General features: G+C 42.7%; 1 protein-coding gene across 11 annotated transcripts in view; it reads right to left on the bottom strand.

The window, feature by feature from the left end:
* Positions 1-27208, bottom strand: part of utrn (utrophin) — a 242762-nt gene that overhangs the window by 156006 nt on the left and 59548 nt on the right. For 8 of the 11 annotated variants that reach the window (XM_050059014.1, XM_050059021.1, XM_050059013.1 and 5 more), the window contains 22 exons: positions 26984-27154; positions 26211-26390; positions 25345-25473; positions 24377-24547; positions 24045-24101; positions 23677-23847; positions 22809-22946; positions 22560-22652; positions 21778-21948; positions 21303-21475; positions 17845-17995; positions 16618-16793; positions 15288-15423; positions 14649-14798; positions 14243-14395; positions 14050-14151; positions 13748-13868; positions 13019-13236; positions 12737-12854; positions 10884-11089; positions 9646-9800; positions 9338-9527 (listed from right to left, as the gene is read on the bottom strand). In XM_050059014.1, coding sequence (XP_049914971.1) covers positions 9338-9527; positions 9646-9800; positions 10884-11089; positions 12737-12854; positions 13019-13236; positions 13748-13868; positions 14050-14151; positions 14243-14395; positions 14649-14798; positions 15288-15423; positions 16618-16793; positions 17845-17995; positions 21303-21475; positions 21778-21948; positions 22560-22652; positions 22809-22946; positions 23677-23847; positions 24045-24101; positions 24377-24547; positions 25345-25473; positions 26211-26390; positions 26984-27154 — 3330 coding nt within the window. The remainder of the gene's footprint in view (positions 1-9337; positions 9528-9645; positions 9801-10883; positions 11090-12736; positions 12855-13018; positions 13237-13747; positions 13869-14049; positions 14152-14242; positions 14396-14648; positions 14799-15287; positions 15424-16617; positions 16794-17844; positions 17996-21302; positions 21476-21777; positions 21949-22559; positions 22653-22808; positions 22947-23676; positions 23848-24044; positions 24102-24376; positions 24548-25344; positions 25474-26210; positions 26391-26983; positions 27155-27208) is intronic. The other 3 variants (XM_050059022.1, XM_050059016.1, XM_050059015.1) reach the window with 1 other exon arrangement.

Raw genomic sequence — 27208 nt, forward strand, 5'->3', positions numbered from 1 at the left:
CGCGAAGACTGCAAAGCTCAGTATTATACATCAACATAATGAGTGCTGTAAAAGGAGGCACACAAACATGCAAACTCCCAAAAGCTACCAGCGAAGCACGATTAACGGGAAAAGACGACGAGACGGTTATGACTCAGGAGATTTTATAAACTTCCCATCAGTCATAGCTTGGTGAGCTGGCACGGCGGTCACCCCCGCTCCATCCTGCCACTGTTAAGACATAGTGAGGACCAATGATGGAGGTCAATATGTTTTAGAAGATAAGCTTGGCTTTCCAGCTTAATTGGACTGCCAAGAGGAAAATACAGCCTGCATGTAATATACAACCTCCATGTCACAGAGTGTTGACTTGGTCAGATCAGCTGAATATTATTTATATGCTGATTTGTTTTTCCAGCTACAGGATGGTATAAATACAGCGCGTTCCTCCGGAAAATAAAGAGTATGAAATCTGAAGCTTCTCTCAAAGTTATTTCCCTTACTTACAATAATTAATGGCTATGTTTCATAATATAAATCTGCTTTAAAGTGGAAAAAGACAAGTTTTTTGCAATGGTGTCTGCCACCTGGTACAATCTTGAAAAATGGAGGCTCGATTTACGGCACTTTAGGAAGCGCGTCAACCATTGCAGAACCTGGTAACTATCGGTAGCTATCAGAGCATTAATGTATGTTAGAAAGCGCACATCAGTGTTTAAGTTTGCCTGTTTATCGCATTACAAGTTTGTTTGCTTCATTCTGATAGTAATTTACTTTGTCACCTCTAAGTGACGTCATCAGAGCTGCTGTGTTAACGAGCCAGCAACATGAGGTTAAGTTTCAGTTTTGTTCTTATGTATGACTGTCATTTTCCTGTCATTTTTTTTTTTTTTGGCCGTTTACCTGTACTACCTTTGTTTATTGCTTTGCGTAAATGCTTAAAGGTAAGTGTGTTATATTTATAATTGAAACCCAGATGTTAGTGTGATTATTTGCCAGGCTCTGAGGAAAACCCAAGCCGATCCAGTTGTCTTTGCGAACAATAATACCTCTTGGAAACGCTAGAGGGGGATATGTTGAAAAGTTTTCTGTTCCACTTTCAGAAGAGCCACTAGTTTACTCATTATACTGAAGCAGACAATAGCCAGGTGGGCTGTTTTAGAACCGGCGCTGTCCGGAAGCAGAAAGAATGGCCGACCCCTGAGGGTGAGCCCCGAGCAAATCCATCATGCAGAAGTCACTGTTCCAGTCTGGCAGCCAGTGAGCGCACCCCAGGGAGGCAGGACAAGCCCAGCATCACTGATTCCCCCAAGGGAAGGCCAAACGAAGCCGGAATGACTGATGCAACCCAGGGGAGGGTAATCGAGTGTGGAATGACTGATGCCTCCCACCGGTAGGGACGCAATCCAGGAAGGTCTGGCCTCTAAGGATGCTGAAGCGGAGCCAAATGAGCGATTCAACTCCGGAGTTGAATAAGTTCACAATTGAAGAAAGAGCAAGTGTTGGTTGTGCGGATTCTGTACACATGCAGGGCTGCAGGAATGTTCTGATTTCACTTGGTTAAACAAGCAAAAGCAAGCACAGCATCCACAAGATAAATAACTGAGAAAGAGCAGGAAAATTATTGATGCCTAATGCTCTGTTGATCGCTCTCTCTCGCACTGCATCTTTCACCAAGTCTCGTCCTTGTGCCATCTCTCTATTCCTTCCTGTGTTTCCCTTTTCTTCAGACACAAGAGAGGTTAGTGAAACCTGTAAAAAATACAGTTCACAGAATATACCCCTGAACAAGCTTTGGCAAAAAAACAAACTGACAAATAACCAAACACATGCACTAGAAAAAAGGGTGGAGCAACACAGAGAGATGGAATCATGGATTAGGGAGGGATTAAATTGAAACACCACATGTTTGCTGAGGCATGACTGAAGCAGCAAAGTAATCAGAAACTGCTCTTATGCATTAGTCTCTCACACTGTCAAATCTCAACAGCTGGTCCCCTCTGCCCTCTGACTGAGAGCGGGTCAATGTTGTGCAACGCAGGAGAGACAGCGATGGAGATCAGCGATCGATTATGATCAACAGTGATAGAAAATAACAGCAAGTCCACCACACAGCAGCAGTCGTTTCCTCTAAGGTGAAATCGATGGAGCTGACAAACGGCTGTAACAAGTTACAGAGTGATACAGCTGACTTTGTTTTTTCATTAAACATCAAGAACACTGTTAAACTCTTATTAGAGCGGGAGCTACATGTTCAGCTGTGTGTGATTTCAGCATTTAAATGACTTCAGCATAACAAAGTCAGCTAGTGACTTTAATTAAGAGCTTTAATTGTTCATTGCAGCCATTATACGTGTTGAGCAAACTCTCTCACCACTCCTCTGACCACTGAGGAACTCAGTGGTCAGTTTTCACTGACACAATATATCATGTCAGAATCCACGAAAATACAGAATCACTCAAAAACAACACACCACATACTGTGCTCTACCTTGTTAGTTTGTTTACACCTGCACCACTATAGTCAAAACTTCTGAAGTGACACTTTTTACACAAAAATATAAAGCACACATACACACGCACAGGCACACACACCACAACAGGGATGCACAGTTGGAGTCATCATTTGCTATGCAGAAAAAGTGCCAAAAGTCCTTAAGTCAGTTAGGTATTTTATATATATATATTCAAAATGACATACTGTGGAGGTGACAGACTCCCCAGAACAACGTCTCCTGGAACAGAATGTCTTGACAACCAAATGGCTCATGAATAAAAAGACCAAAAATAAAGGAGAAACAACGGATGTGGCAAAGATAGACTGCATGGTGAGCCACTCCTGATTTGTGACATTTTCACTGTAAGTACACACACACATCCAGCGAAAACTTTGTGGCTATCTGCTGATACACAAACAGTCTTTACACTGGTAAATATAGTCTCAAAAACAAACCAAGATCAGACTCCGAAACATGTGCTGAAAGTTTTCAGAGCAAAGTAAAAAAATAAATAAATAAAGCGCACACATGTACAAGCTTAAAAATAACTTCCATCCAATTCAGGAAAAAGAAAAAGAAGAAAAAACAAAAACAGAAACTCTCAGCCCTCCAGCTCTCGCTCTCTCTCCTAGAGTCCACGTACCTTGCAGAGTTTCTGGTAGCGCGGCGAGGAGATGGCCATCCTCTGGAGCCTGTGTAGGAAGACCACCACTTTCTGGAGGGAGGTCCGGACCATGGCCATCATCTTAAGACTGCTACAACTCTGCAGCAGCCTGCTCCTGGTCCGCATGCTAGCACTGCCCTACCCCGCTCATATTGTTCTCCCTCTCCCTCTCCCTAACCAGCCGACCAGACCCCAGCCAAGCTGACGTGATGCGCGCACACACACACACACACACAAACACATGCACACGGAGAGAGAGAGAGAGAGAAAAAACCCACACACTCACAAGCGTACTCAGCTCAGCATGCCCCCATGTTTCGTCACATATACACACACGCTACACACAGTGAGTGCAGCCTCAGTTATCTCCCCCTCTCTCCCTCTTTATAAACAGTCACTCTCCCACAGCTCTCAGCATGCACACACTCTCACACGCACACACATACGATGATGCGGGCGAGCAGGACAAGACGAGACACTCACTTTCTCCTCCACGCGGACATTCACACGCGCAACCCGACTGCAGAGCCAGAGGAGAATCAAACAAATCACTTGTGACGGCACCCTGCAGAGTCAGAGGAGGGTGACGGGGGAAAAGGAAATGAAGAAGAAGGAGAAGATGATGTGGAAGAGGAAGAAGAAGAAAAAGATGAAGGAGAAGACAAAAAACCAACAGGGAGAGAAGAATGGAAAGTGCCGGCAAGCAGGGGGGGAAAGGAGAGAGGAAGGCACGAGTTGCACTGGCCGAGAAGAGAAGCTGATCGTACGCGGTTCACTTTTTACTGCCACTGATCCGGAGAGAGACAGAGAAGGAATGAGTGAGAGAAAGAGAGGGAGACAGAGGTAGTACTCCTTTTAGACCAAGGAAAGGAGGAGGGAGAGGGAGAGAGAAAGCAGAGAGGAAAGGAAGGAAAGAGACGGATCAAAAGCAGCGGTGTAAGGGACGACAAACACTGCCTCTGCCGTGAAGGCAGAATGACATTACCCGAGACAGCCAACAGATCAATGAGCGAAAGACAGACAAAGAGAGAAAGAGAAGGAGAGAGGGAGAGAGAAACAGTGAGAGAGGGAGCCAGAACTCGGTGCACAAATGAGATGCACACACACAATAGAGTTACGAAGAGGGAGGAGTTATTTCGAGCGTCCAGGGTTCCTGGAAGTAAATGTCCCATTCATTTTCTGCCTTGGCAATGACTGACAGTTGGAGCACTTCCATGGCTTGGATGGACATGGAACTCTCCTAGTTGAATCAGGAGCTGAGTGACTGTATTAAAAAAACATCAGTTTCTTTGATTAAAATCAAAATTACGAGTGTGCTTAAAAACGTAAATAGACGAGTTAAGGAGGTGAGTGTCAGCTACTCCAATCAGAGCTTAAATTTGTGATGTGTGCCACTAATGCCAATAATTAGGTTTTTTAGTAGAGACCCGCTGTTACAGCGTAAATTAGTTGACTAGATTAAGGATCATATCTGTATGAATTTGACAAATTCACAGTTGCAATAACAAAGTTATTTTAATGCCCTGCAGCTCTGAAGCTCATTAGTATCATTAAAGCCATTTGCTTTGCCAAACTGGCAGAAAAAATGATTTCTCACAAAGTTAAAATGGGTAGAACAAGAGGTTTGACGGAACAAATCAAGGTTCGACTAGCTTTTTGTGAAGCTTTAATTCACATTGCACTGTCTTCCCTAGCAAATGAAGACTTAAACCTCTGGGCTTGAAAACTCCGCTGGCGGAATTCGGCAGGATAATGATAAATTTGTCATGTTTTTAAGTTTTTATTATTAAAGCGTAACAAAAATATTGACAGAAACCTTTTGATTTACACTGTCAAATGTGTCCCCTGGCAAATAATATGAGATGATCAAAATAACGCCGCTACTCACATGGTAACGACATGATCATTGCCTTAACTCTTTCATTTTCGATTAGTGTACCTTTCGGAGATGTTGGTCATCTCAGACACCTGTCCAATTTGGTGACAACTCAAATGACTTTCTAATAAATGCGCATTTTTTATTCTCAAACTAAAATTTAAATGAATAGCCACAGCATAAATCTACAGTAACATTTAATAATCCAAAGACTCATTCCTTTCTAACACTGAGCTTATCATTACAATAGGAAATTCACAGTGGAGTAAATATTTCAGAAACCAGCAGCTCCTCCTACTTCGTGACACTATAGAACGTGTGTGCATGAGTGTGTGTGTGCTTGTGTGTGGGAGAGAGAGCTCCTGTGTTTGTTATGTGTTCGTGTGGCCCCAAATGCAGCTTTTAAAAGATTAACGCAGAAGAAAAGAGGCCTTACTGGAAAACAGCAAATGAAAGAAGACGAAAAGGAAAGTGGGAGTAAAGTAGAGCAGCAAGTGAGAAGGTAGGAGGGCAGGGTCAGGAGAAGATAAAGAGCTTTTAAACATCTTTTATCAACGCAGAAAACGTTTAAATCTTGAGAGAGTAAATCTCTCAGCAGCGCACACAAATACCAGAGAGATGACATCCAGAGACAAAAAGGCATCGGAAGAAAAAGAGTCACATAAAAAGCAGAGATAGGTGCACAATCAGCAGAGATTATCATAACACGGCCGCTCAGCTCTCGCAGAGAGCCACTGACCACACGGTGTTACACACTGGGGATTCTAAACCTATTCATGTTGTCTATGACTCTTTCTCTTGACTTTTTATTTGAAGTGCCACTGAAATAAAAGACTCTTTCTACCAACACAAGGGGCATCTATTTGAAGTGAGGATGAAAACCTCTGTATCGCCCAGCAGCAGCACGCTTCACACCGACGGCTCCCCGTTACTATGACTCATGCATTTGAAATGAGCACAAACTGACACACATACACAAATGGTGTTTTCAGTGGAACACCATGGGATGCATTACAGCGCTTGGCCCCCGCTTGCCTTGTCTCTTTATACAGATGAAGAGAGACTCCGAGGCAGAGAGGAGAAACGAACACAAACAAATTCCTTTAAACCAACATGCAGCTTACCTACGCTACCAGCTAGAGTAATCATCGTTTACCGAGAGATACACACACACAGCCACAAGGAGAGGGGATCACGATGAGCTTACTGAAGGGCTCTGTTTAGACAAGGTTTAACTGGCTATAGCGTCCATCCCAGTCATTCCACAGTATCGACTCTGCTTCACGGGGAATTACAAGGGAGAGTGTTTTGTTGGCTCAGTGTTAATGGGACTGACAGTGCCCGGTCTAAACCAAGGCGCTGTAGGAGGCATGTATGTCTCTGCTGCTCACATTGCTGTGGTCAACACACACACACACACAAAGGCACATGTGCTATTCCAGTGCCCACAGCCAAACACGTATGGTCGAGCTTGATAAAAGCAGCTCCTCCAGCTGTGTGCACCTTGCACTTCTCTGCTGTTGCCATTATTGCTATACCCTCCACCATGTGAGCACGTGTGTGTGTGGAGTGATGATGGAGGGACTTATATACCACATACCAGCTCCAGTAAGAGTTACACAATGTGATATTATGCACCGTGCGATGATAGAAAAATGATTCAGAATTAATTAGCCCTTTAATGTTTCTGGTTGTTATTGGACCACTGCAGACAATGCTGCTAATTAACAAGCAGGGCTGCTTTATGGCAAGATTGGATATATGCATGATTTGCTCAATCACGTTCGAAGAAAATAAGCTATACCACAACGCACTATATAGGGATAATGCAATATAAAATTACATACACTGTCGTATGATATTATCTTTATTGCCCACCTGTACCTCCAATGCCAAGATGACGAAACAGTATTACAGTTAACCACTTTAAAGAGAACACTAACGTTACCTTTCTGTGTGGGTTGCATGGAGTTAAGGACCTGCAGGCCTCAGATGCAGAATAACAATCCTCTTTATTCGTTCCATCATGCATAAGGGCGAATATAATCCATTTTCTTCATTTCAATCAATAAACCAAACAACGTGACAAACAAATCTTTACAGCTGTCAAAAACTCTTTTTCCCTCTGGGTCAAACACCTGCCAACAAATGACCTTCCTACCTATCCTCCTGAGCCCAAGACACCAGCACAGAAACACCCAGTGTGCACATATGAAAAATGATTAGTTGAAACAGCTAGCTTGGCGCTTGATGGACAGACAAAACCTGTTAAAAGGGAAGTTTTTCCTCGCCACTGTCGCCAAGTGCTTACTCATGGGGGAATTGTTGGGTCTCTGTAAATTAAATTAAAGAGTGCCAGACCTGCTGTATATGAAAAGTGTCCTGAGATAACTTCTGTTATGATTTGGTGCTATATAAAGAATACTGACTTGACTTGACAGAAGAATGGTATCAGTCTTCTCATCTATGGAGATATAGATGATCATTAATGAGCTGTAGTGGTGCTGGTACACATTACTGCGAATTTTGCATTTACAAAAGTTGGCGATTCCTGTGGTCCAGTCTATCACCAATGCATCATATGTCTGAGTCTTAAGTTTAGTTTTATCTAATATCCATTCAGCCTCTATGTTTCCAAGACATTTCAGTTAATGTGCCACATTTGTATCTGCCACTGCTCCCACACAACACACCAACTGTGCGCTTAATATCAAAACAGCAGCGAGAGGGACAATGGCCAGTGGCCAGAAAAACTGTGATTAAAGTAACCCGACACTCGACAGTGGCAGAGCAGTCATTGTGAGTTAATAAAAGGGGTTGAAGAGACAACTCTCTATGTCAACACGCGTCCTCCAAGGCTCAAAGGCTGTTTTATTATCCCACTTGGTAGACATGAGTGCTATCCATCAATCTCGACTCCAACTGAGTCAGAGGGATGGGAATGAGAAAAAAGGATAGAAATGAAGACAGTGGGCGATGAACAACTCAGGAAGATCATATGTTGATGCGTCAGTATGTCTTGAGATATTAGCCTATGACTGATTTCTCACAGTGATCAATAGCCAATACCATGCACATTCAAAACATTCTGTAAATTCCAAACCATTTCCAGGCCTGAAAAACTGTTTTTCTCAATTCATAACTATTCCAGGAACCTCACGACTGTGGGAAGCCTGAATACCTGAATTCAATTTGAACTTTTACTGTTTTTTTTATACATGTACCAAACACTTGACCTCTGAGATGACTTTGAAAGACTTTCCAGGAATAAAATTCAACAGTATAATGTGTCCTTTAAACTTAAACTGGAAAAGGCTTAAAATGATGGATTGTGTTCGATACAACAAATATAGATCACTGTAACGGGCAGATGAAAGTGATAATAATATCCATTTCTTCCCAATGGCCAGAATTGTATTAGACCAAATCCAGCCAGGGCTCAACAATGAGCTGCAGAAGTCTCTTTGCCTCACGTCCACACCAAGTTAATGAATCCTCAGAAATCTTTGTGGCCACTCATGCAGTGATTCGCTGTCATTTTTCTCTATAACCTTGGCCTGCTTTTAAATAATTGGACAATGGAAATGGGAGTGATAGCTCTGTCGCACGCAAGACGAAGAAACCAAGAATGTTATTACTGGACGTAAGCTTTCGGTTTTGAAAGATGTACGACATTGCAGCAATTTCTCAGGGACGAGGAGTTTATCCGGAGAGCAACAGGAAGCTTGGATATGCACGCGTACTCCAAATCTTTGACAATGTCTGAAAAAAAAGGAGGTTGTGCAAATGACAGCCCCTCAGTGTACAATCCGAAAGAGATGAGGGAGGGTGAGACTTACAGGGTCAGCGTTTTTTTAAAAAAAAGACCTTTCAACAAAAAAGAATATTAGTGCCCGATTTATCTGTTGAAAGGGTGAGGTGAAGTGATTTGGGGATTAAAACGTTACATAAAGCATAAGATGATGTGTGTCAACAGATCCCTGAGGGAAGGTCTGGGTAAATGACAAGCTAGTGAGAGGGAGCGCAAGCACACACAAGAACGCGCGCACACACGCACTGAATTCCTAAGTAGCATAGGACAAGAGGATCAATGTGCAGCACTCAATGCATACAAGCACTCACACGCCCTCTGCATGCCCTCCTATTCACACACCTTAAACCAGCCGCTTACACGTGGATGCACCCACACACACACCTCTGCCTCAGTACTATTGGCGAAGGATGCGTTAATGAAGGATGACACTGAGATAATAGGCTAGCACCTGTGCATAGATTCTCACACACACACAGCTCAGTTTCTCTGTCTGTTCACAGCCTTACCTCCAGTTGTCGCCTCAGCTCCTTCGCGTGGGCGGAGTCCTGCGACAGGTCTTCCCTCTGAGAGGCATCGGCCAGAACGTTGACTGTCGTCTCTGCCTCCTGGAGCCATTTGAGGAAGGACTCCAGCTCCCTGAGAGACATCTGCAGGCCCTTCAGTTCATTGTCCAGCTGGGCGTGGCGGTCACTTGCCCTGCCAATCAATAATGATAAGTACATGATTATGCATGTAAAAGAAGTTTATGAGCAGCAATATCTGCCCCTTGTGAGTCAAACTGTAAGTGCAGGTAAACAGGTGAGTGTGTGTGCACCTATTATTGATGCTGTTCCAGGCAGCGTTGTGCTTTTCTGTGACCTCTTTGATCCTCCTGGTGTCGTCAGTAGAATACTCCCGCAGAAGATGATTGGACAGCTCGTTGAAGGCCACGACTGTAGCTTGGCCTCGGCCCAGGTCTTGGAGGAATGCCTATAAAACAATCAACACGGTGGCGTTAGGATCATCATGAACAAGGGCATAGGTTTCGATTGAACATGGTGGGGGGGGCAAATGAAACAAGCGACTCAGGGGTCCGGCGCCAGAGAATTTTGAGCACTGAAGACCTAATTTCAAATGCACACGTTCTAAATATTAAAGAGGACGTGTCCCCTGCATTCTCCCCGAAATCTACACCTGTGATCATGAAATACAAAACGTGACAGATGTGATTAACCACTGTGTGTCACTGTAAAGCCCCTGTTGGCACTGCTTTTCTAGATAATTCATTTTTCTATATATTGCTATCAGCTTTTGACATAATGCCAGCAGGAATATTAATGACCTATTCTTTTAAGTTTATAAAATTTAATTAAAGTTCAGGCACTAAACACACAAAGAAATTTGTTATTCTGCAGCTCAGCAATCTGACATTGTTATTTTAACCTCTACTTAATCAAGCAGGTTACATAAGCCCCAACTGTTATTCATGAGGCCATGTTATTATTTTAAATTTAGTATTAGCAAATGAGTCATCCATATATGACCCCCAGGCATTCTATTCCTTTAACAACAAGGTATACTTCACTATTTTAAATGGACAATTACTCATCATTACAAGAGCACACAAACCAGGAGCAGATAGCTGTGTATCTAACCTGCTGGATTCTGTTAAACTCAGTTGCCCTCTAGTGTTTGGTTCCTGTAATGCGCCAGACACACTCATGAGGCAGATTTTTTTTCCCCAGAAGTCATCATCTCGAATTAAAATGATGGATGATGTGGGTGTACGGATGTTATTAAGGTTCAAAGTGATACTGCAGAGGGGTGATTTATTCATTCCCACCTTGCATACAGCTGTATCAAGGACCTCTGATAGTTTATAAAGTAAAGTTTGGTGTAATCTAAGACTTTCTCCTCAATTAGGAAAGTAAGCAGCCAAATTCCCTTGAGCACATTTCTATTCCACCCATAATGACAAGTATACAGAATGACAATAAATGACCGGAGGAAGGACAGGCGTTAGACACCCAGAGGACATGGAGAGAAAGTCTAGAAGTGAAACTTTTCCCTAACCTTGTTGTCAGCAAGTTGTTTGGTCAGGGGATCGCCCGACTGCTGAAGAAGGTAGTGGAAACGTCCTTCGTTGTGCCCAATAAGAGCATTCACCTCCCTCCTCTGCTCCTCCCACTGGTTGCTGTGACCAATCATGTTGTCCAGCTGCTGGAGCCGTGCCTCGACGCCATGCTGAGTGCTGTCCCACTGGCTGCGTACCTTCTCCACTTCAGACAGAGAGACAGATGCATATTCAGCAAGGCACAAACACAAAGTAATGACAGCACCTTAAAACCAAGATGTTGTTAAATGATGAAATACAAATACTGTTCAATAAAGGATAAAACCAAACCAATTAGACAGGGTTCCCACACATTTTCACCAATGAATGTTCAAAACTTTCCTATAAATTCCCAATAATATTTTAGCCCATTTCCATGAATTTATTTAAGTAGATTAAAATGCCTAGGCCTATGAAGCAATACAGCCAATCAGAATTGGACAAGCACTTCCCAGGCTAACTACAAGCTAACTGCTCGGGCTTGCTAACTTAACTTTTTTCAGACATTCCCATTGCCAGCTAGCTGCATAACTGTGCCCATTGCCAATAGACCTGACCAGCACATATGGACACTTCCAGCAATGTCAAGGCTACGCCGCTTTTTGGGGGACAGAAGGTTATAATTCTGACAAGATTGTATGCATTTACTCTTTGGTATACATTTGTTTTAGGGACTTCTGATAATTGTTTTGCGACCTTGGCCTGGACCTGAGCCTAAGAGATAACTTTATAAAGGTATCTTTAGGCTAAGTGTTGTCTTTACATAAGCAACCTATTGATAGCCAACTGTTCAATCTATAGGGCGCAGTGGTTAGCATTGTCGCCTCACAGTAAGAGGGTTTCGGGTTCAAAACTGGGGTGGGGGACCCCGTCTGTGTGGAATTTGCATGTTCTCCCCATCTCAGCGTGGGTTTTCTCTGGGTACTACGGCTTCCTCCCACAGCCCAAAGACATGCAGGTTAATTGGTGACTCTAAATTGTCCGTAGGTGTGAATGTGAGCGTGAATGGTTGCCTGTCTCTATGTGTCAGCCCTGTGATAGTCTGGTGACCTGTCCAAGGATAGGCTCCAGCCTCCCGCAACCCCCTACAGGATAAACAGCTACAGAAACATTAATGATTGTTTGATCTATAGGCTGAGATTAAGTCAGGAGACCATGTCTGATGCTGCTATATTGTATGACTTTATCGCAGCCATCTCCTGCTCAAGCTAGTGATACATCAAGAGTAACTGTCACTAGTATCATTTAGCGATTTATCACAATGACAGTGAATATTTACGCCTTGGTTAACCTATTATGCAACAGCTTTTCAGCATTTTCCTGTTTCTCTCCTGATGTTACAGTGTAATTCTATGCTCCAAAAAAGGACGTGGCCTTGGCAATAACACAGTACCGTTCTGATTTATGTGTATCGCATGATACAAGTGACGTTTCGGCGGTCACACAAAGCACCACTAGATTTTAAATTAGCAATACGTAGAACATATTTCGCATAATGTTAGACATGTTTTGGGATTTTTATGAACGCATTATAAACAATAGCCAAAACAATGTATATTCAAAACTTTTCCAAAACATCCTGTTAATTCCAAACCATTTCCAGGCCTGGAAAACAGTTTTTCTATTTTCATAACTTTTCCAGGAATTTCATGACTGTGTGAATACTGATGAGAATTAAAAACAAGCTGCACATTTCCACAAATCCTGAGACTAAGTCTAAAAAAAACTAAAAACATTGTTCCTGTTGTATTTGGAGCAGCTAATGTGGATTTTAAACTGCTCAGTGGCCGTGGTCATCCAGCTCTGTACATACGTTTCTCAGTAATGGATGTGCGAACATCCAGATTAGAGGTCTTGTTTTTGATGTTCTGTGCCAGGGTGAAAATGTCCTCCAGCTGGGGGTGACGCTGTTCCAGGTCACTCTTCGTTACCTTCACAAATACACACAGACACAGTTAGACAGTCTGAAAGTCATAGGATTGTACTTGGCAGTTTAGTTTCGCAAAGAAACATGCACTATTCATAAAAAATGTTCATTGCATGCACATATCCACAACTTTTTTTCCATCTGACCTCTCTGCTCCCCATTTCTCACCTGAAGACGTCCCATAGTGGTCCTGATTTCCTCCGTGTCCCCCACAGTGACAATGTTAGACTTTAGCATCTGTGTGATAAGGAGGAGCCAGTCTGCCAGTTCGGTGGCTGTCTCGTTGAGGTCGGTGGGCGCCACGGTGTCCGGCGTGTGCGGGGTTTGGTGGTGGGGGTCCTCGCTCACGAGGCTGGCCATCTGCACGGCTGAGGGGACTGCAGACACTGGAGCGGGGACGGAAAAAAAAGGCGGTGAACACAAGGCATGTAATGTTGACATATAGAGCTTCTTTAAAAAGGAAATGATGCAATGAACATTAAAGATGTTGGAGCGATAGAGGAGGTGCTGTCAAATAGCTCTCAGAGGATAGTGGCATCACAGTAAATCATGATGAATGAGGCGCCAGGGTTTGTTTTAGTGTTACACAAGCAGGACTTTGTTGCTCACCTCTTATTTGTTATTTCATCATGCATTTTCATGCACCAGATTAAGCCAAGCCAATAAGGAATTTCAAATCTGCCACCTGAGTTCTCATTACCTGTAATACTAGTACATGTTTATATGTTTGTCCTCTACTGTTAATGATCCTACACCTCATTTTCCCTGTCTCATCAAAGGCTTAAAGTGGGACTGTGTTGAATCTTTTCATCTATACACCACTGATGTGTTAAATAAATAGAGCTAGAAATGAGAGAAATCATGACATGAAATAATTGCGTTTCTAAATATCATTACCAAGCTGCTGGTGCTGGACGACATGTTGGTGCTGTGTCCATGGAGACACGGGTGGCTGCAGAGTTTCCCTCAGTCGACCATCCAGAGCTTTCCAATCACCTGCAAGTTGCTCTACCTTGCTCTGTATGCATGAACGCATCGACAGGAACATATAATTAATGACAACAGAGAAACAGAGTATATTCAGCTTTTAATAAGGCAGCCAATTAAACTTGAGACACTTTAACAAGTAATACAGTATAATCATAGGTTGCAATTAGCAGTTCGTCTTTATTAAATCATGTAACTATGAAAAACGGGACCTTTTCCTGAGGCATCAGCTGCTGTCGTCTCTGTAGCTCTATAGAATGAGCCAACAGGTCCTCCAGGTCCTTCTTCCTGTCTTTCATAGAGATCTCCAGAGCCTACAATAGGTAAGAACTCATTTTAGGTCCAAAAATGAATTTTCAATGAGGTTAGATGTGTTGGTTCTTGTGATGTATTCAGACAATCTACCTGCGCTTGGCCAGGGGTCAAGCCTCTGGTCATGATTGTCTGGTGCGTGACGACGACCCAGTCAGTGAGTCTGTTCATCCTGTCCTGGAACTGGGCATGGCTTTGCAGGTTGGTCTCCACCTCCCCCACTTTGTCCAACAACTCATGGGTCACCTGCCGAAAAAAGGGGGAATAAAAAAAGGGGTGACAGAAGGAGGAGAGTGTGTAAATTGCCAAGTAGCAAAATAAAGGTTTTTAAATGTGGTGGTGTGTTGTGTCAAATGCATATACATTATAAGAACAACAGCTCAAGGAAATGTCCGACCCTCGGGTCCTCAGCTTTCTGCAAATGTGGCTCCCTGAGCAATATAGTTGAATCACCCTGGTTCGCAGTATAAGTATAATAAACTAGCAAAAAAGTTTGCACCTTGCTCCAGCTGAGGTTGATTGCTCTCAGTTTGCCAACATGCTGGTCTCTGCTCTGTGGGCTCACACTGGGACTGGCCAGGATCTGTGGGGCATGCTTGTTAAGCCATCCGAGACGTTCATTCTGTGCGTCCATTTCCTCTGCAAGGGCCTGCAAGGGGAGACGAACTGACTCTTAATTCCACAAAGATGGATCGATTGGTTCATTTACTAACAAATGAGAGTACAACAAGTAAAGAAATATCAATAAGTAACACTGTAAAGGTCAGCAGCAGAGCAGAGTTGTTCCAAATCGTCACATCACATCATTCACTATACTTTTCTCAAAGTGTCTCCATGGGGGGAAAAGTCTATCCGAGGTTTTTCTCAGGAAGGATTGAAGACAGAAAACACAGAGTGACTGTATTCGCTCCAACAAAATTGCATTGTTCAAAACAAGAGATGTGAGAGTTAGGCTCTCACTGTGTATGTTTACTGGGTTTGACAGGTTTTGCTTGTGATTGAGATACAGGGAGCAAGAAAAGTACAGTCAGAGCTGACCATAAAAATAGCTGAATCTACCAGCTCTGGAGCAGAAATAGAAATCTCTGCGCTCCCATGAATCACTATATCATGAGCATGTTTCGGGGGCTTGCTGCACCTTGAGTTCTTTGAGGTTGTTGTCGGTGGCAGTGACAGGTAGGGAGCTGACAGCGTTCTCTGCCTGCTCCAACCATAGAGCCAGCTCCTCGCGCCTCCTCACCAGGTCTGACAGGGCTGGGTCTCCTCCAGCCAACCTGCACACACACACACGTGCACATTATTGTTCTCAGATTAGGATCTCCATTTCCCGCAGGTTGCAGGCCTAATCCTAAAATTTACATTTAAATTACTGTTATAGAGTGATTGACCACACTGATAATGTTAACCTGCCAAATGCTGATAAAAAAACGAAGACTGTCAGTGAGGGAGAAGGAGCTTCAAATCTGTGCTACATTATACTGTAAAACTAAATGTTACACAGTCAAGACACCACAATGAAATGTATCATGTGTCAGAACCCACCTTTGACCACACCCCCTTTAAGGGTAACCCCAGCATTTTTCAGCCTGGACCATATGTTTTTGTGTCTAAAAGACTAATCGGAACACCAAATTTTGAAACTGGTCCAGTATTGAGCAAGAGCATTGCAGCCACAGCGGTGAAACAGGCTGCAATGGAATCCCTGCAGGCGTTAAGCACCGTCAGTTTCAGTCCACTAGAAGTGCTTATTTTTGCCACTGACAGGCTCAGTTTGTTATTCTAAGTGTCTGACAACATTATGGAAAGGATCCCTACAGCAACAGAGCTTTTTATTACAGAGTAAGATCCTTTTGTTTATCCAGATGCCACCCTAAAATCGCCATCACCAAACCCACCTGACTCCATTTAACTAAACAGGAATTCTATAATCGTAAAACACACTATATTCAAAGTCGACAAAAACAAAATAACACTCACAAAAACTATCTTGGCGCGCCTTTTTCACTTTCAGCAGTCACCAACTCTGGTTTGGTTGAAATTAACCCTTAAATCACCCACTTAAATGTGAAAATCTGGTGTGTTTGGTGATGATGATTTCAGGACTGTTTCTTTTTATAAAAAAAAAGAAGAAAAAAAAAAAAAGGATTTCACTCTTTAACAAAAAGATCTAACTCTGTAGGGATCTTCTCCGTGATGTTGCCAAAAAGGTATAACAATCTCAGCCAGTCAGTAGCAAAAACAAGCACTTTCAGTGGACGTAAATTGATGGTGCGTAGTTGTCCGTGGGGATTAAAGCCTATTTCGGTCTTGCTCAAATTGGAACCAATTTAAAAAACTGTTCCTATTACTCTCTTAGACAGAAAACCATGAGGGGAAAAGGGGCCAGGTTGGAAAATATCAAAGTTACCCTTTAATCTGTTCAATCCATATGTGACATAACATCCTTTGTGTTTGCGAGGATACATTACCTGCGCTGTCTCTCGATGACCTGGCGGTTGACAGCTCTCCACCGCTGACCGAGGGTGTCCAGCTTTTCTTCAAGCAGGGATCCGTCAGGGGATGACAGCTGCCCAATTATCTGCTCCCCAGTTCGGGTCAGTTCGGCCAGGACAGGCTGGTGGCTGACAAGACCTTCCTCTAGCTCCTAAAATACATATAAAAGATTTAAAGAGAGCACAGAAAAGAGGTGGAATCAGGGATCAATCAAGCAGCATAAGCCCATTCACTCAAGGCCAAATCCCCTGCTCAAGTCCATCTCTCCAAGCAAATCTCTGATTGACACAGAAGCATGATTTGTGGCACATCAAGATTTAAGCTGCCAAATCTCTACTTGCACCAAGAGAGATTTAACTTGCCAAGACAGACCCTTAAAGCAGGGTGAGGGATTGTGAAGTCCGCTCAAGGGTGAGTCAGCTAATTGATCTCTCAGTTCCCATCCACTTGATCCCCTGTATCAATCTCAGTGACAGTGAAAACATGTAAAAGAGCCAGACAGATGGAGCCGTAGCTCAAGCTTTTGCAAATCACACTGATAAAAGGTGTCAGAGAATCTAATTCCCCTTGGAAATTAAATTAGTGCTTTAAAAATCAAAGAAAGCAGAATTAGAGGCCCCTTCTCATCTTACTCTTCATTTCACTTCTTTCCATTTCTCATTCTGGGTAACGAACAAGTCTATGTGCAGTGTGTTTGTTTATTAGGTACAGTATAACATCGGCTTTTTTTCCCTTGGGGAACAAAATGCAATTATCTCCGGTGTTACGTTTCCAACCATCTGGCTGCTTATATTTCAAAAATATTACTACTGCAGCCTGGGAAGGCAATAATCTTGCTTTGAGCTTGTAAACATATGAGGTATTGTGAGTCTATATTTGACTAATCAGTGTTTATAATGATTAAGGTGGAATGCAATCAAAGTATATAACAACTAAAAATACAAAATAATACCTGCTACCATCAAACTTTGCATGTAAAGTATTAATTAAAAACCAATAGTGTTTTGGACAATCAATACAGTATCACGATATTTTCTTACACCCCTGTGCTGCATTTAGTAAGTCTTCAGGTTGGTGTGACCGATTGCACATGTAAAAATGATCAGATATACACCAGTATTCATTGAACTGGAGGCTGTCACACACACACTTGCACAGAACACATATGCAGACCTCCACCTGCTCCACCACCCTCCCCTGACCTCTTGGTGTTGTCGTGCAGAGTTCAAGTCCAGCTGTCCATCAGGGCCAATGCTCTCTGACAGCAGGGTCTCTGTATCAGTCAGCCACTGGTTCAGGTCATTCATGTCGCAGTGGAATTGCCTCCACTCCTCTACAGCACGGTCGAAACTCCTGCAGCAGAGCAAAGAAACACACACACTCACACACCAGGTCTTTCTTTGAAAATGTACATCCAAAATTGTGTAAAATGTTTGTAGGTGCAACCTGAAACACTGGCGGGACAATGGAACATTTTTCTAACTCTACCTATTACCTATATAATAAAAGCTGGGCAAGGCGCCACTTAAGCTGTGGAACAGGGTAATAGCTCAAAATAATTTAAAGGAAGCGATTAAAGTTCTGAGGTGATGTACGTTTGATCCAGATTTTGTGCCTAAAAATTGGGATGCAAGGTTTAAGAGATGGGTAACTCATGGTTTAACAGCATATTGCACTTCTTTGAGTAAGGGGTCAGTGAATAATTTTCAAAACCTAAAGGGACAATTCAGTTTGAATAATGATGATTTTTATAGATTTCTACAGGCCCGTCATTACATTGAACAAATTAGGAAGAAGATCACACAAGAGCAATGGGATAACATTTTATTAAAAGTCTTTATAGATGCTTATGCTTCGGGCCCAAACCAAAGAAACATCTCAAAACTTTATAGGGGCTTACAACAAATGAAAAGTAGCTCACTGCATGTAAAACAGAAATGGGAGAAGGAAGGGAACCTAGTTCTAAATGCAGAAGACTGGGAACAGTTATGTGGGAAAACTTAAATGGAAAACTTAAAATTCAACACTTTGGAGAGAGTTCTGCTGGAAAAGCCTTATTAGATTCTTTAAAATACCAGCTCAAAAAAGACACTACACCAACTCATCTGCATGTTGGAGACAGTGTGGATGCCTTGAGGCAAATCACTTTCACATATTCTGGTCTTGTCCAGTACTGTTACCTTTTCGGCAGGAGGTCTATCAAATTCTGCGAAAAATATTTCTGACAGACATTCCATTTAAGTTTGTTTCTTTATATCTATGGGCTCTACCACCAGATAATTTTTCCTCTAATGATAAATATCTATTTCAGATTCTTAGAGCTGCCTGTAGGAAAGCCATTACAAGCGGGCAAGGCAGTTCCATTTTGGCGTCACTCTTGGCTCTGTTTTCAGGCTTTAGATAATCTAGCCCATGATGGGAGACATTGGCCAATTACAGGCCAATTCAGTGAGAAAGTGTTCCTATTGGCTGGTCTACAAAAAGCAAATACACATGCACGTCCTTTCAGTGAGAGCCTGATTCAGTGATGGAGAGTCCTGCAGAGTGCAGAGAACATTGTTTTTCTAGTACTAGCAACACTGCAAAGCCACCAAGAAGAGGACGACGTTCTTATCAAAGACAGAGTCTTGAGGAGAGTCTGACAATAAACGAACCAAAACAGAATCAATATCAATAGGGCCTTTAAAAGATGGAGAGAAAATGTGCTAATAATTTAGCCTTCTCCAAACCAATGGAAAAGGCTCAAAGCTGTTTACGTCTATGTAACCATCATTAGTGAGAGCCTCAAACCACAGTGTGTCTTCTGCCTCATTCCCCGCTGCTACAGACCACCTCCCTGGTAGGAGAGCAGGCAGCAGCTCTGGACATGGACCCCCAGTTAGCAGCCACAGCAACCTAAATCCAGGAAGGGTAAACCCCAGCGCCAGGGGACCAGAAAGCCTGGACTCCCCGCCGGATAAGTAAACTTTCTGTTGCTGCTGTTACACAGGTGAGACCCAGTGCTGCTCCTGGCCACCAGCCTGCTGTGACAACCAGCACGGGAGGGGGTTGCGCTGCCCATAATTAAGCTGCTATAGATGCTGACCAAAGGTCCGTCTCCCGAGTTGCTGCCTGCTTTCCTCCAAGGGAAGCAGCAATGGGAAGTAAGGCAGAGAGACCAAGGGATGGCTAGCTAACTAATTCTTTTCTCATTGCAGCCTGACAAAAAGACAGAGACAGAGCGAGGCAAGACGGGGATAAGTGAATACACTGTGTGCAACTATACAATGAAACAAGATCAAATAGGTCAATGCAGGAGAGACAAAGGGTTACTGTATGAAGCGTGTGCATATGCCTGTGATTTCCTGGTGGGAGGGGCTTAGAATGGAGAGGGGGAACTACAGGAGGAGTGTGTATTTTCAAATTCTGATTTTCCAGATTTCTGTTCCCTAGCTATAAAGAAAATACGTAACAGGAAATCTGACAAACATGAAATACACTTAGGGAAATCTAAAAAAGAAATGCTGAATGTATAGCAAACACACAAATTGAAATCTTTATACTTTGGAAGTTGATTTTAAGTGGAGACCAATTACCTTAATAAAGTGAAATAGTGACTAACTTTTTAGGAAACCTTTTTTTGTCATTCTTCTTAAACTTAAAGCTCAGTTCATTTAGCAAAGGTCTTGATTAGAACAATGACACTGGATTCTGGCTCCTGGATCTTTACTCTTGTTTCAGGGCCAGTGGGCTTAATATAGAAATGAATGAGATATTAATGAATTCTGGTCTCTAACGGTACAATCGAGTTTACCCATGGGGAAATTCCACGGTTTATGATAAGGAAGAATGGCACCGTTGACCTCTATTAAACACCAGAAAATGTCATAACAATCAGGAAGCCCTGACAACATAGGAAAGTTCACAGAGATGCTACAGAATAAATCAGCATAGACGAAGAGGCTGATTACTTAAAATGCCTAATATAAAAAACAGATCTTTATCTCATTGATGGTCTCCGTGAGGGCTATTTCCTCTCACAGCATCGCTTAGAGCCCAACAAATCTGATGAGAGAGACAAGGTGAGGAAATGAGTTTTGGACGAGCAATTTTACAAAATATACTCCATTCTTTTGATTTTTAATGACGCCCAGAGGTTATTGTGATTACAGACGGAGTGCCTCTGCATTTGTGTGCAATCTTCAGAATAAGCTTACTAGTTTATTCTAGCATGTGCACACACTGTACTAAGCAAATGAAGACTGTTTATGCCCAAGGGGGGTAGTCAAGGTCACCCCGTGCGTGTGTGTGTGTGTGTGTCACTAAGTGAATGAGTGAGTGAAAATGTGAATAGGCATGAGATTGTTTATGCCCAAGGAATTGTTTTGATAGTAATCAAGGTCGGTGTGTGCATCTTGGGAGTTTCATTGTGTGCCTTGGTCTCTCTTTATCTGCTCTTCCTGTCTCCTGACTGGCGGACAGCTGGCATTTAACGTCCCTGCAGCTTTGACCACATTCCCTGACACACAGATTCACATACATTCACATCTAAAAATAGCAGCTCCTCTCCCCTGCTGCAACATAGTCCGTGTCAAGTCTGATTCCACACCTAATGTCTAGTCGATGAGTGTATGTACAGTGTGATCTGTTGCGCTGGTTGTATGTAGGTTGTTGCACGCACCCCTTGCGGTGGTTGTACATGCGGTTGAGGCGGTCCCACTCGGCGTTGAGCTGTGTGAGGGCGTCTCCGATCTGGGCAACATCAGCAGGTGAGGCATCTCGAATGGCATCTGGCTGCCGCTCGTGGATCCCTGTGACCTGCTCGCCAACGCGCTCTAGATTTTCTTTGATATTCTAAAAAAACGAATAAACCCAAGATGAAGGAAGAGAGACAGCACAGTGAGAGAGGGAGGATTAATAAAAGTTCACACACGTCAAAATGATTGATACCAGAACACTTTGCTTTGGAAAGCTCTCCCCAAGGTGCAGAGCTACTGTTTTTCTATGAAGTTATCTCTTCTATTTTTACTACATACACATCTTCATATACTTTCTGCTTCCTTTTCTTGTTTGTGAAAACTGCTACCCAAAAGCTAACACAGCATGATATCACATCATTTTTGTGACGTTTACCATAACACTGTTTGACAACCCACCCTCAGTGTGTCCTCCTGGCTAGAGAAGTCTTCATAGAGCCCCCCGCTGAGCTCAGAGGAGTTCAGAAGCAACTCGTTGTCGGCCATGGCGAGGAGCACTTTGTTGATGTCCAACAGGTAGTCTGAGGGAGTCATTGAGGGAGCACTGCTACGCTCCACTGAAGACATCTCCTACACACAGCAGCGGGAGAAAAAGACGAGCCAGAAGGAAGTGAGAGAGGAAAACTGTACTGAAACTTAATAAACCTACAACCTAATCATAACAAAGCACACTATGCTAAACTAACAATATAGTGAATCCAATTTAGCACTTAAAGTGTTGTTTGTGTACTATCTAGCATTATACCCAGCCCAAATGGGCTTAAAAGGCAGACAGTCAATGGCCATGAAAAAAGGTGTGAGACCAAATACACACATTACAGGAAAACATGAATAGTACGTTCCAAATGCCTTCATACTGGTGTATTTTTCAGTCTAGTTTACCTTATTTTCCAGGCTAAAGATATAAAACTAGCCCATACTTCACCACTCAGTCCAACTTTTAATTTTCATCAAACCAAAATAATTCAGGACTTCTTTTCTGCATTCTTACAAAGGTGCATACATACAGCATATATACTAAAGTATAAAAGTGCCCCCAGAGCAAGGGGGATGGCCACAGAGTTTGTCAAAGACTACCATGCTAAACCATCCCCATACGGGTAAAATACCACGTTTTTAGGGTGTCCAATTTAGTGTCTATGTGCACAGAACATGAGTTCATGCATGTGTGAATCCCTCACCCCAACTGAGAAGTCTCTTGTCTGCTCTGAGAAGATGAGAGTAGACGACGACTCTGAGATTTCCACCTGCCTGATTCGTAGCACCCTCAGCTCCTAAAGGTGGCACACACACAAATATTGACCAAACCGCAACATTGCACAACTAGCAAACACAATATGACTGAGAGCTACAATTTCTTGCATTAAAAAAACATTCCCATATAAGCGCGGCTTAAGAATGACACGGCATATTTTTTTAATGCGTCTCACCCTGTGAGAAGAATACTGGCTCTGCAGCCGCAGCAGCAGAAGTCTCAACTCTTCCCTCTGGCCGTCGTCTGAAGTTTGCTGCAGCAGTTCTTCTCCTCTTCTCAGCAAGTCTTCCACGCTGGCTTTCTCCTCATCCATCTGGTACAGAGAGACAGACGAGTCAAATGAAGAGTTCAAGAGGCTGTGATTCAGGTCCAACTCATTTGGAGACTGACGATTCAATACATCTAAAATATATGTACCAGTTAAGTTAGCATACGAAATAACCACTTACACACCAGAAACTGACATTAGCTGTAAGTTGCTCCTTCGCTTAACAAGCAATGCGTTGTTCAGAGTGGGGACGCTGTCGACGTTTCACAGAAAAACACTGTTTAAAACACACCAAGAGCTTCCCCCTGCACACGACCTTGATTTGGACTGGTCAGGTCTGTTCAGGCAGTGTGTTTAACGTCATAAACTTTGATAACACAGATTGGATTCCAGACTTGTTAGGCCTTGAAATGTCCAATCAAAGCTGGCCTTATCAGGTGGCAGCTTTATATAGCCTGTAGCCTGGCATATTCCTCACAGAAAATCTCATAAAGCTTCAGAAAGAGAATAATAGGCAACCTGGGGCAATTTTTCTCTGTGCGTTTCCAAATGTATTAGGGAAATTGCTAGACATGGCTAACCTTAATGGATATATTTGGCTAGACAATAGCCAGAGAGCCCACTTCCCTATACATAATACTACTACATTTTGGGTCAATTACTACTTGTCTGTCTGTATATATCTCATAATGATACCATAATTATCAAGCTTCATCATTCTGAGTACTCAATTAAAAAATGAAAAAGCTTCAAAAGGATGAAATTGAAAGATGACCTTGTGTACCTTGTCATCATCCAGGCTGTTTGCAGGGTCTTGCTGCTGCTGCAGAGCCTTCAGTGTGTCCTGGAGCTCTGCCTGCAGGTCCTTCACCTCACTGGAGGCCAAAACCTCAGCAGGACGAGTCTGAGTCTGGCTCTCTGCTCTGACCTCCTGGCTGTAAATAACCTGATGAGAAAGAGCAGAAACACAGCTCAGGTCAAAACAAGTAAAATATATGTAATTATCTGACTGCATGCTCAAAGGGAGTGTTCAGCTACAGTATGATTTGTGATTGTACACTGATTCTAAACAGGCCTTTGCAGTATTTTCTACAAAATGTCTTGGTAGGTATTTTAAATGTAGTTTGGATGAAAATGCTGTACCTGCTGAGGTATCTGCTGGTTCAACTCCACACCACTGGACTCCAGACTGGTCATCATCTAAACGCAAAGAGGCAAGGAGCAGTAGAAGTGACTGCACAGACAATGCCACATTCTTTCAATTTGACAGCTTAAGGAAATACTTCAGCAACTAAATTACAATTTGCATTTCAATTCAAATGGTGGTTTGGGGGGTGAAATAGTCCTTTAACCTTTGTGTGTATATATAGCAGGATTTAATTCCACGCTGTATTGTGTATTAGTAAAGGTAATAATGAATGCTGGCTTATTTGATGCAATGGGTTTAGGTTTACATACAGTTAATGATTTTGTACCTTGGCAGTTTTGATGTGTTGGGATACTTTTTCAAAGTTGCAGTTGAGCTCAGCCAGTTTGGGCTCCACAACCTCTCGGCAGGCGGGCCCCCTGCTGGTCATCAGGATGATGGCCTGGTCCCTCACGTTGTCCACACGCAGACTGATGTCCTCAAGCTCCTCCAGCATACGCTGAGGACAGACCACATAGTAGCTGGTCATCTATTTAAAATCAGTTCATGCTATCAGTCATTCTCTGTCAGACTGGATGGCAGCGTAGCCTTGGTTCAGACCAAAGAGCTTAGCACAGCATGTACTGATCAAGGTTAGCGGAGCCAGGCACCAGCTGATATTTAGTGGAGACCTTCAGTGGTGAGAGGAAGGGAAGGGTTAAGATTTTAATATAACTCTGAGAGGCTCATCTTCTCCTCTTTCCTCATTTTCTCTATTAACCACGTTCTTTCCCATACACACCTCTCTTCTGCCCCGACTAGCTCTCCCTCTTTTTTATTCTATTAGGTGATGCATGATAAAAATTGGGCAATTACTATTAAGAACTACGGTGCGTAAAAAAAGTGCAAATAGTGTCCAAATACATGTGCTTCTTGAAAATTCCTATCTTAACCACACATTAAAAACTTCCAAAATAAGACATTTCAAAATGAGTAATCATTACCTTGCTATTCGCCTCATGTAGAAATGCATTAAAATCCCTGTATACCACAAGGTAACAGGACAGGAGGGGATTTTCTTGATGGATTCTCGCAGAATGCATTTCCTTGCCAGAGGAAGCGATTTCCATAAAGCAATTCTAAACTACTATTAGATGCTGCTTGTTATGGTATAAGCTCTGCCAATTTTCAAATGTATTCAGACATATGGACTAATAACTTTGATATGATAATATGGAAAAAGACACGCTGCTAACCCCACAAGTTTTAACTATCCTCTATGTGACGGGCTTGCTGTATCCACACTTTTTGCCTTACCTTTACCACCTTCTCCCTCTCTGTCGGGGCGAGCCGCTCGGCCTCGTCCAGGTGGATCTGGGTCTGGTAGAGCCAGGTGCTTATGTGAGCCAAGTTCTCGTCGAAAATTTCCACTTCATTCTGGTGACTCTGCACTCATACAAGGGAAAAACAAAGACTCAGTGTTTCTAGTAGGAAACAAAAAACATTAATTACTGTTAAAGGTCCTCTTGTGTTTTCCCCATTTACTACTTAATTTGAAACAAAGGCATTTTAATGATTCTCTGAGTGTTTCATTACTTTTATATGACTTGCCGCAGTGCGTAATTACAAGAAGAAACACTTCTTAGTCTCTTCAAAAGGTAAATATATTTTTATTGAAGAGGTGATTTGCATGTCCTTGTTTTGGTCTTGATTGTAAGTTTATTTCTTTGTTTAGCTGCTGCAATCACTTGACTTACACGGCATAATGAGGACTTGTTTTATTTGGGTTGTAAAGAAATAACCTTGATTTTTTTTTTTTTATGTTCCCATGGTTGGGGAAAAACAACTTTAAAATTCAATGAACTTTTTAGAATTTAAAAACTTAGATTATTCCAGCACACTGAATATGTATTATAAATGCAGTCATTATTGATAAAAGTATTCTCATTACCCAAAGAAAATTGCATGCTAAAAGGTTCAGCTATGACAAAAATAAATTTACTCCCCCATGGGTAGCCCTTGTTCATTTGCAAATGATGGCAAATAAAAGTATTGTTTAAGCATAAAACTACAAAAAAAAAAAAGAAGCAGGTGGGAGAATCTTCTTACTCAGAGAACATGAAATAAAGAACACAGCAACTCTTTATTTATTAAGCCTTACTGTATAAAATATTTGCACTCACCAGCACAGCGCTGAGCCAGTCCTCGGTCCAGGTGCGGACGCGGCCCCAGGCTTCATTCAGGCCACAGAGTTTGTCCTCCAACTGAGCCTCGCTGCCCTCCACCAGAGTCTGCAAACCCGCACTGGTCTCCATCAGGCTGGACAGCTCCGCCTTACGACGCTCTGACTCCTTCAGCAGGCCCTGGAGGACGGACACGGACACACGCACAATGCAATATACAGTCTATTAAACATGTGATGACCTCCGTCTCTCAGTAATTTATTGCCATATCAGCTAGCTGTTGTTAGGATTTATTATGCAGCACACTCACACTGTAATACACACCAGAAATGAGGCATGATTGCAGGTCAATATACATACATTAAAAACAAATACATGTGGAGAACAAAAGAAGTACATTTGAAAGCACTTACGTGTACTGTAGTGGGAACCTGTAACTCATTTAAAATTCATACTGTTTCATTTTTCATACTGTTGCTGGGGTGGGTTCATATTGAAGTTTTAGTCTCAGAGAGAGACCACACAGTTCTCAACAATTTTCTCCCTTTAAAAGGGTGGATGTGGTTTGAATCGAGGCTTTTTATCAGTGAAGCATTGTAAACACCCACAGTCGTCCTCTTTTCACCCTGCTGATTACAGTTTATCTCAAGTGTTAGACAGAGAGAGATTTCAGGAACATCTTATTGTCTCTCTGCTCCACCTACTGGCCAGCAGCAGAAGCACTATTTTGCTCCTGCTGTAGATTTGATGGAAAGGTTTGGACAGTAACTCACATTAGCCCATGCTATCTCAGCATCGATGTCAGCGGGCATGTCTCCACAGCTGTTCTTCTGCTGGAGCTGAGCCTCGTTGGTGGTCAGCCACTCCTCCAGGGCGGCACTCTCCTTCTGGAACTTCTGAGACAGAGACAAAGCTTTTTCCAGGTCCTGCTTGCCTTCAGTTACCTGTTAAGGAAAGGAAAATGAAGGTATCTTTAACTGGTCTCACAGGTGTTGAAT

Source organism: Epinephelus moara, chromosome 12 (genome assembly GCF_006386435.1).
Source record: "Epinephelus moara isolate mb chromosome 12, YSFRI_EMoa_1.0, whole genome shotgun sequence".
Lineage (NCBI taxonomy): Eukaryota > Metazoa > Chordata > Actinopteri > Perciformes > Serranidae > Epinephelus > Epinephelus moara.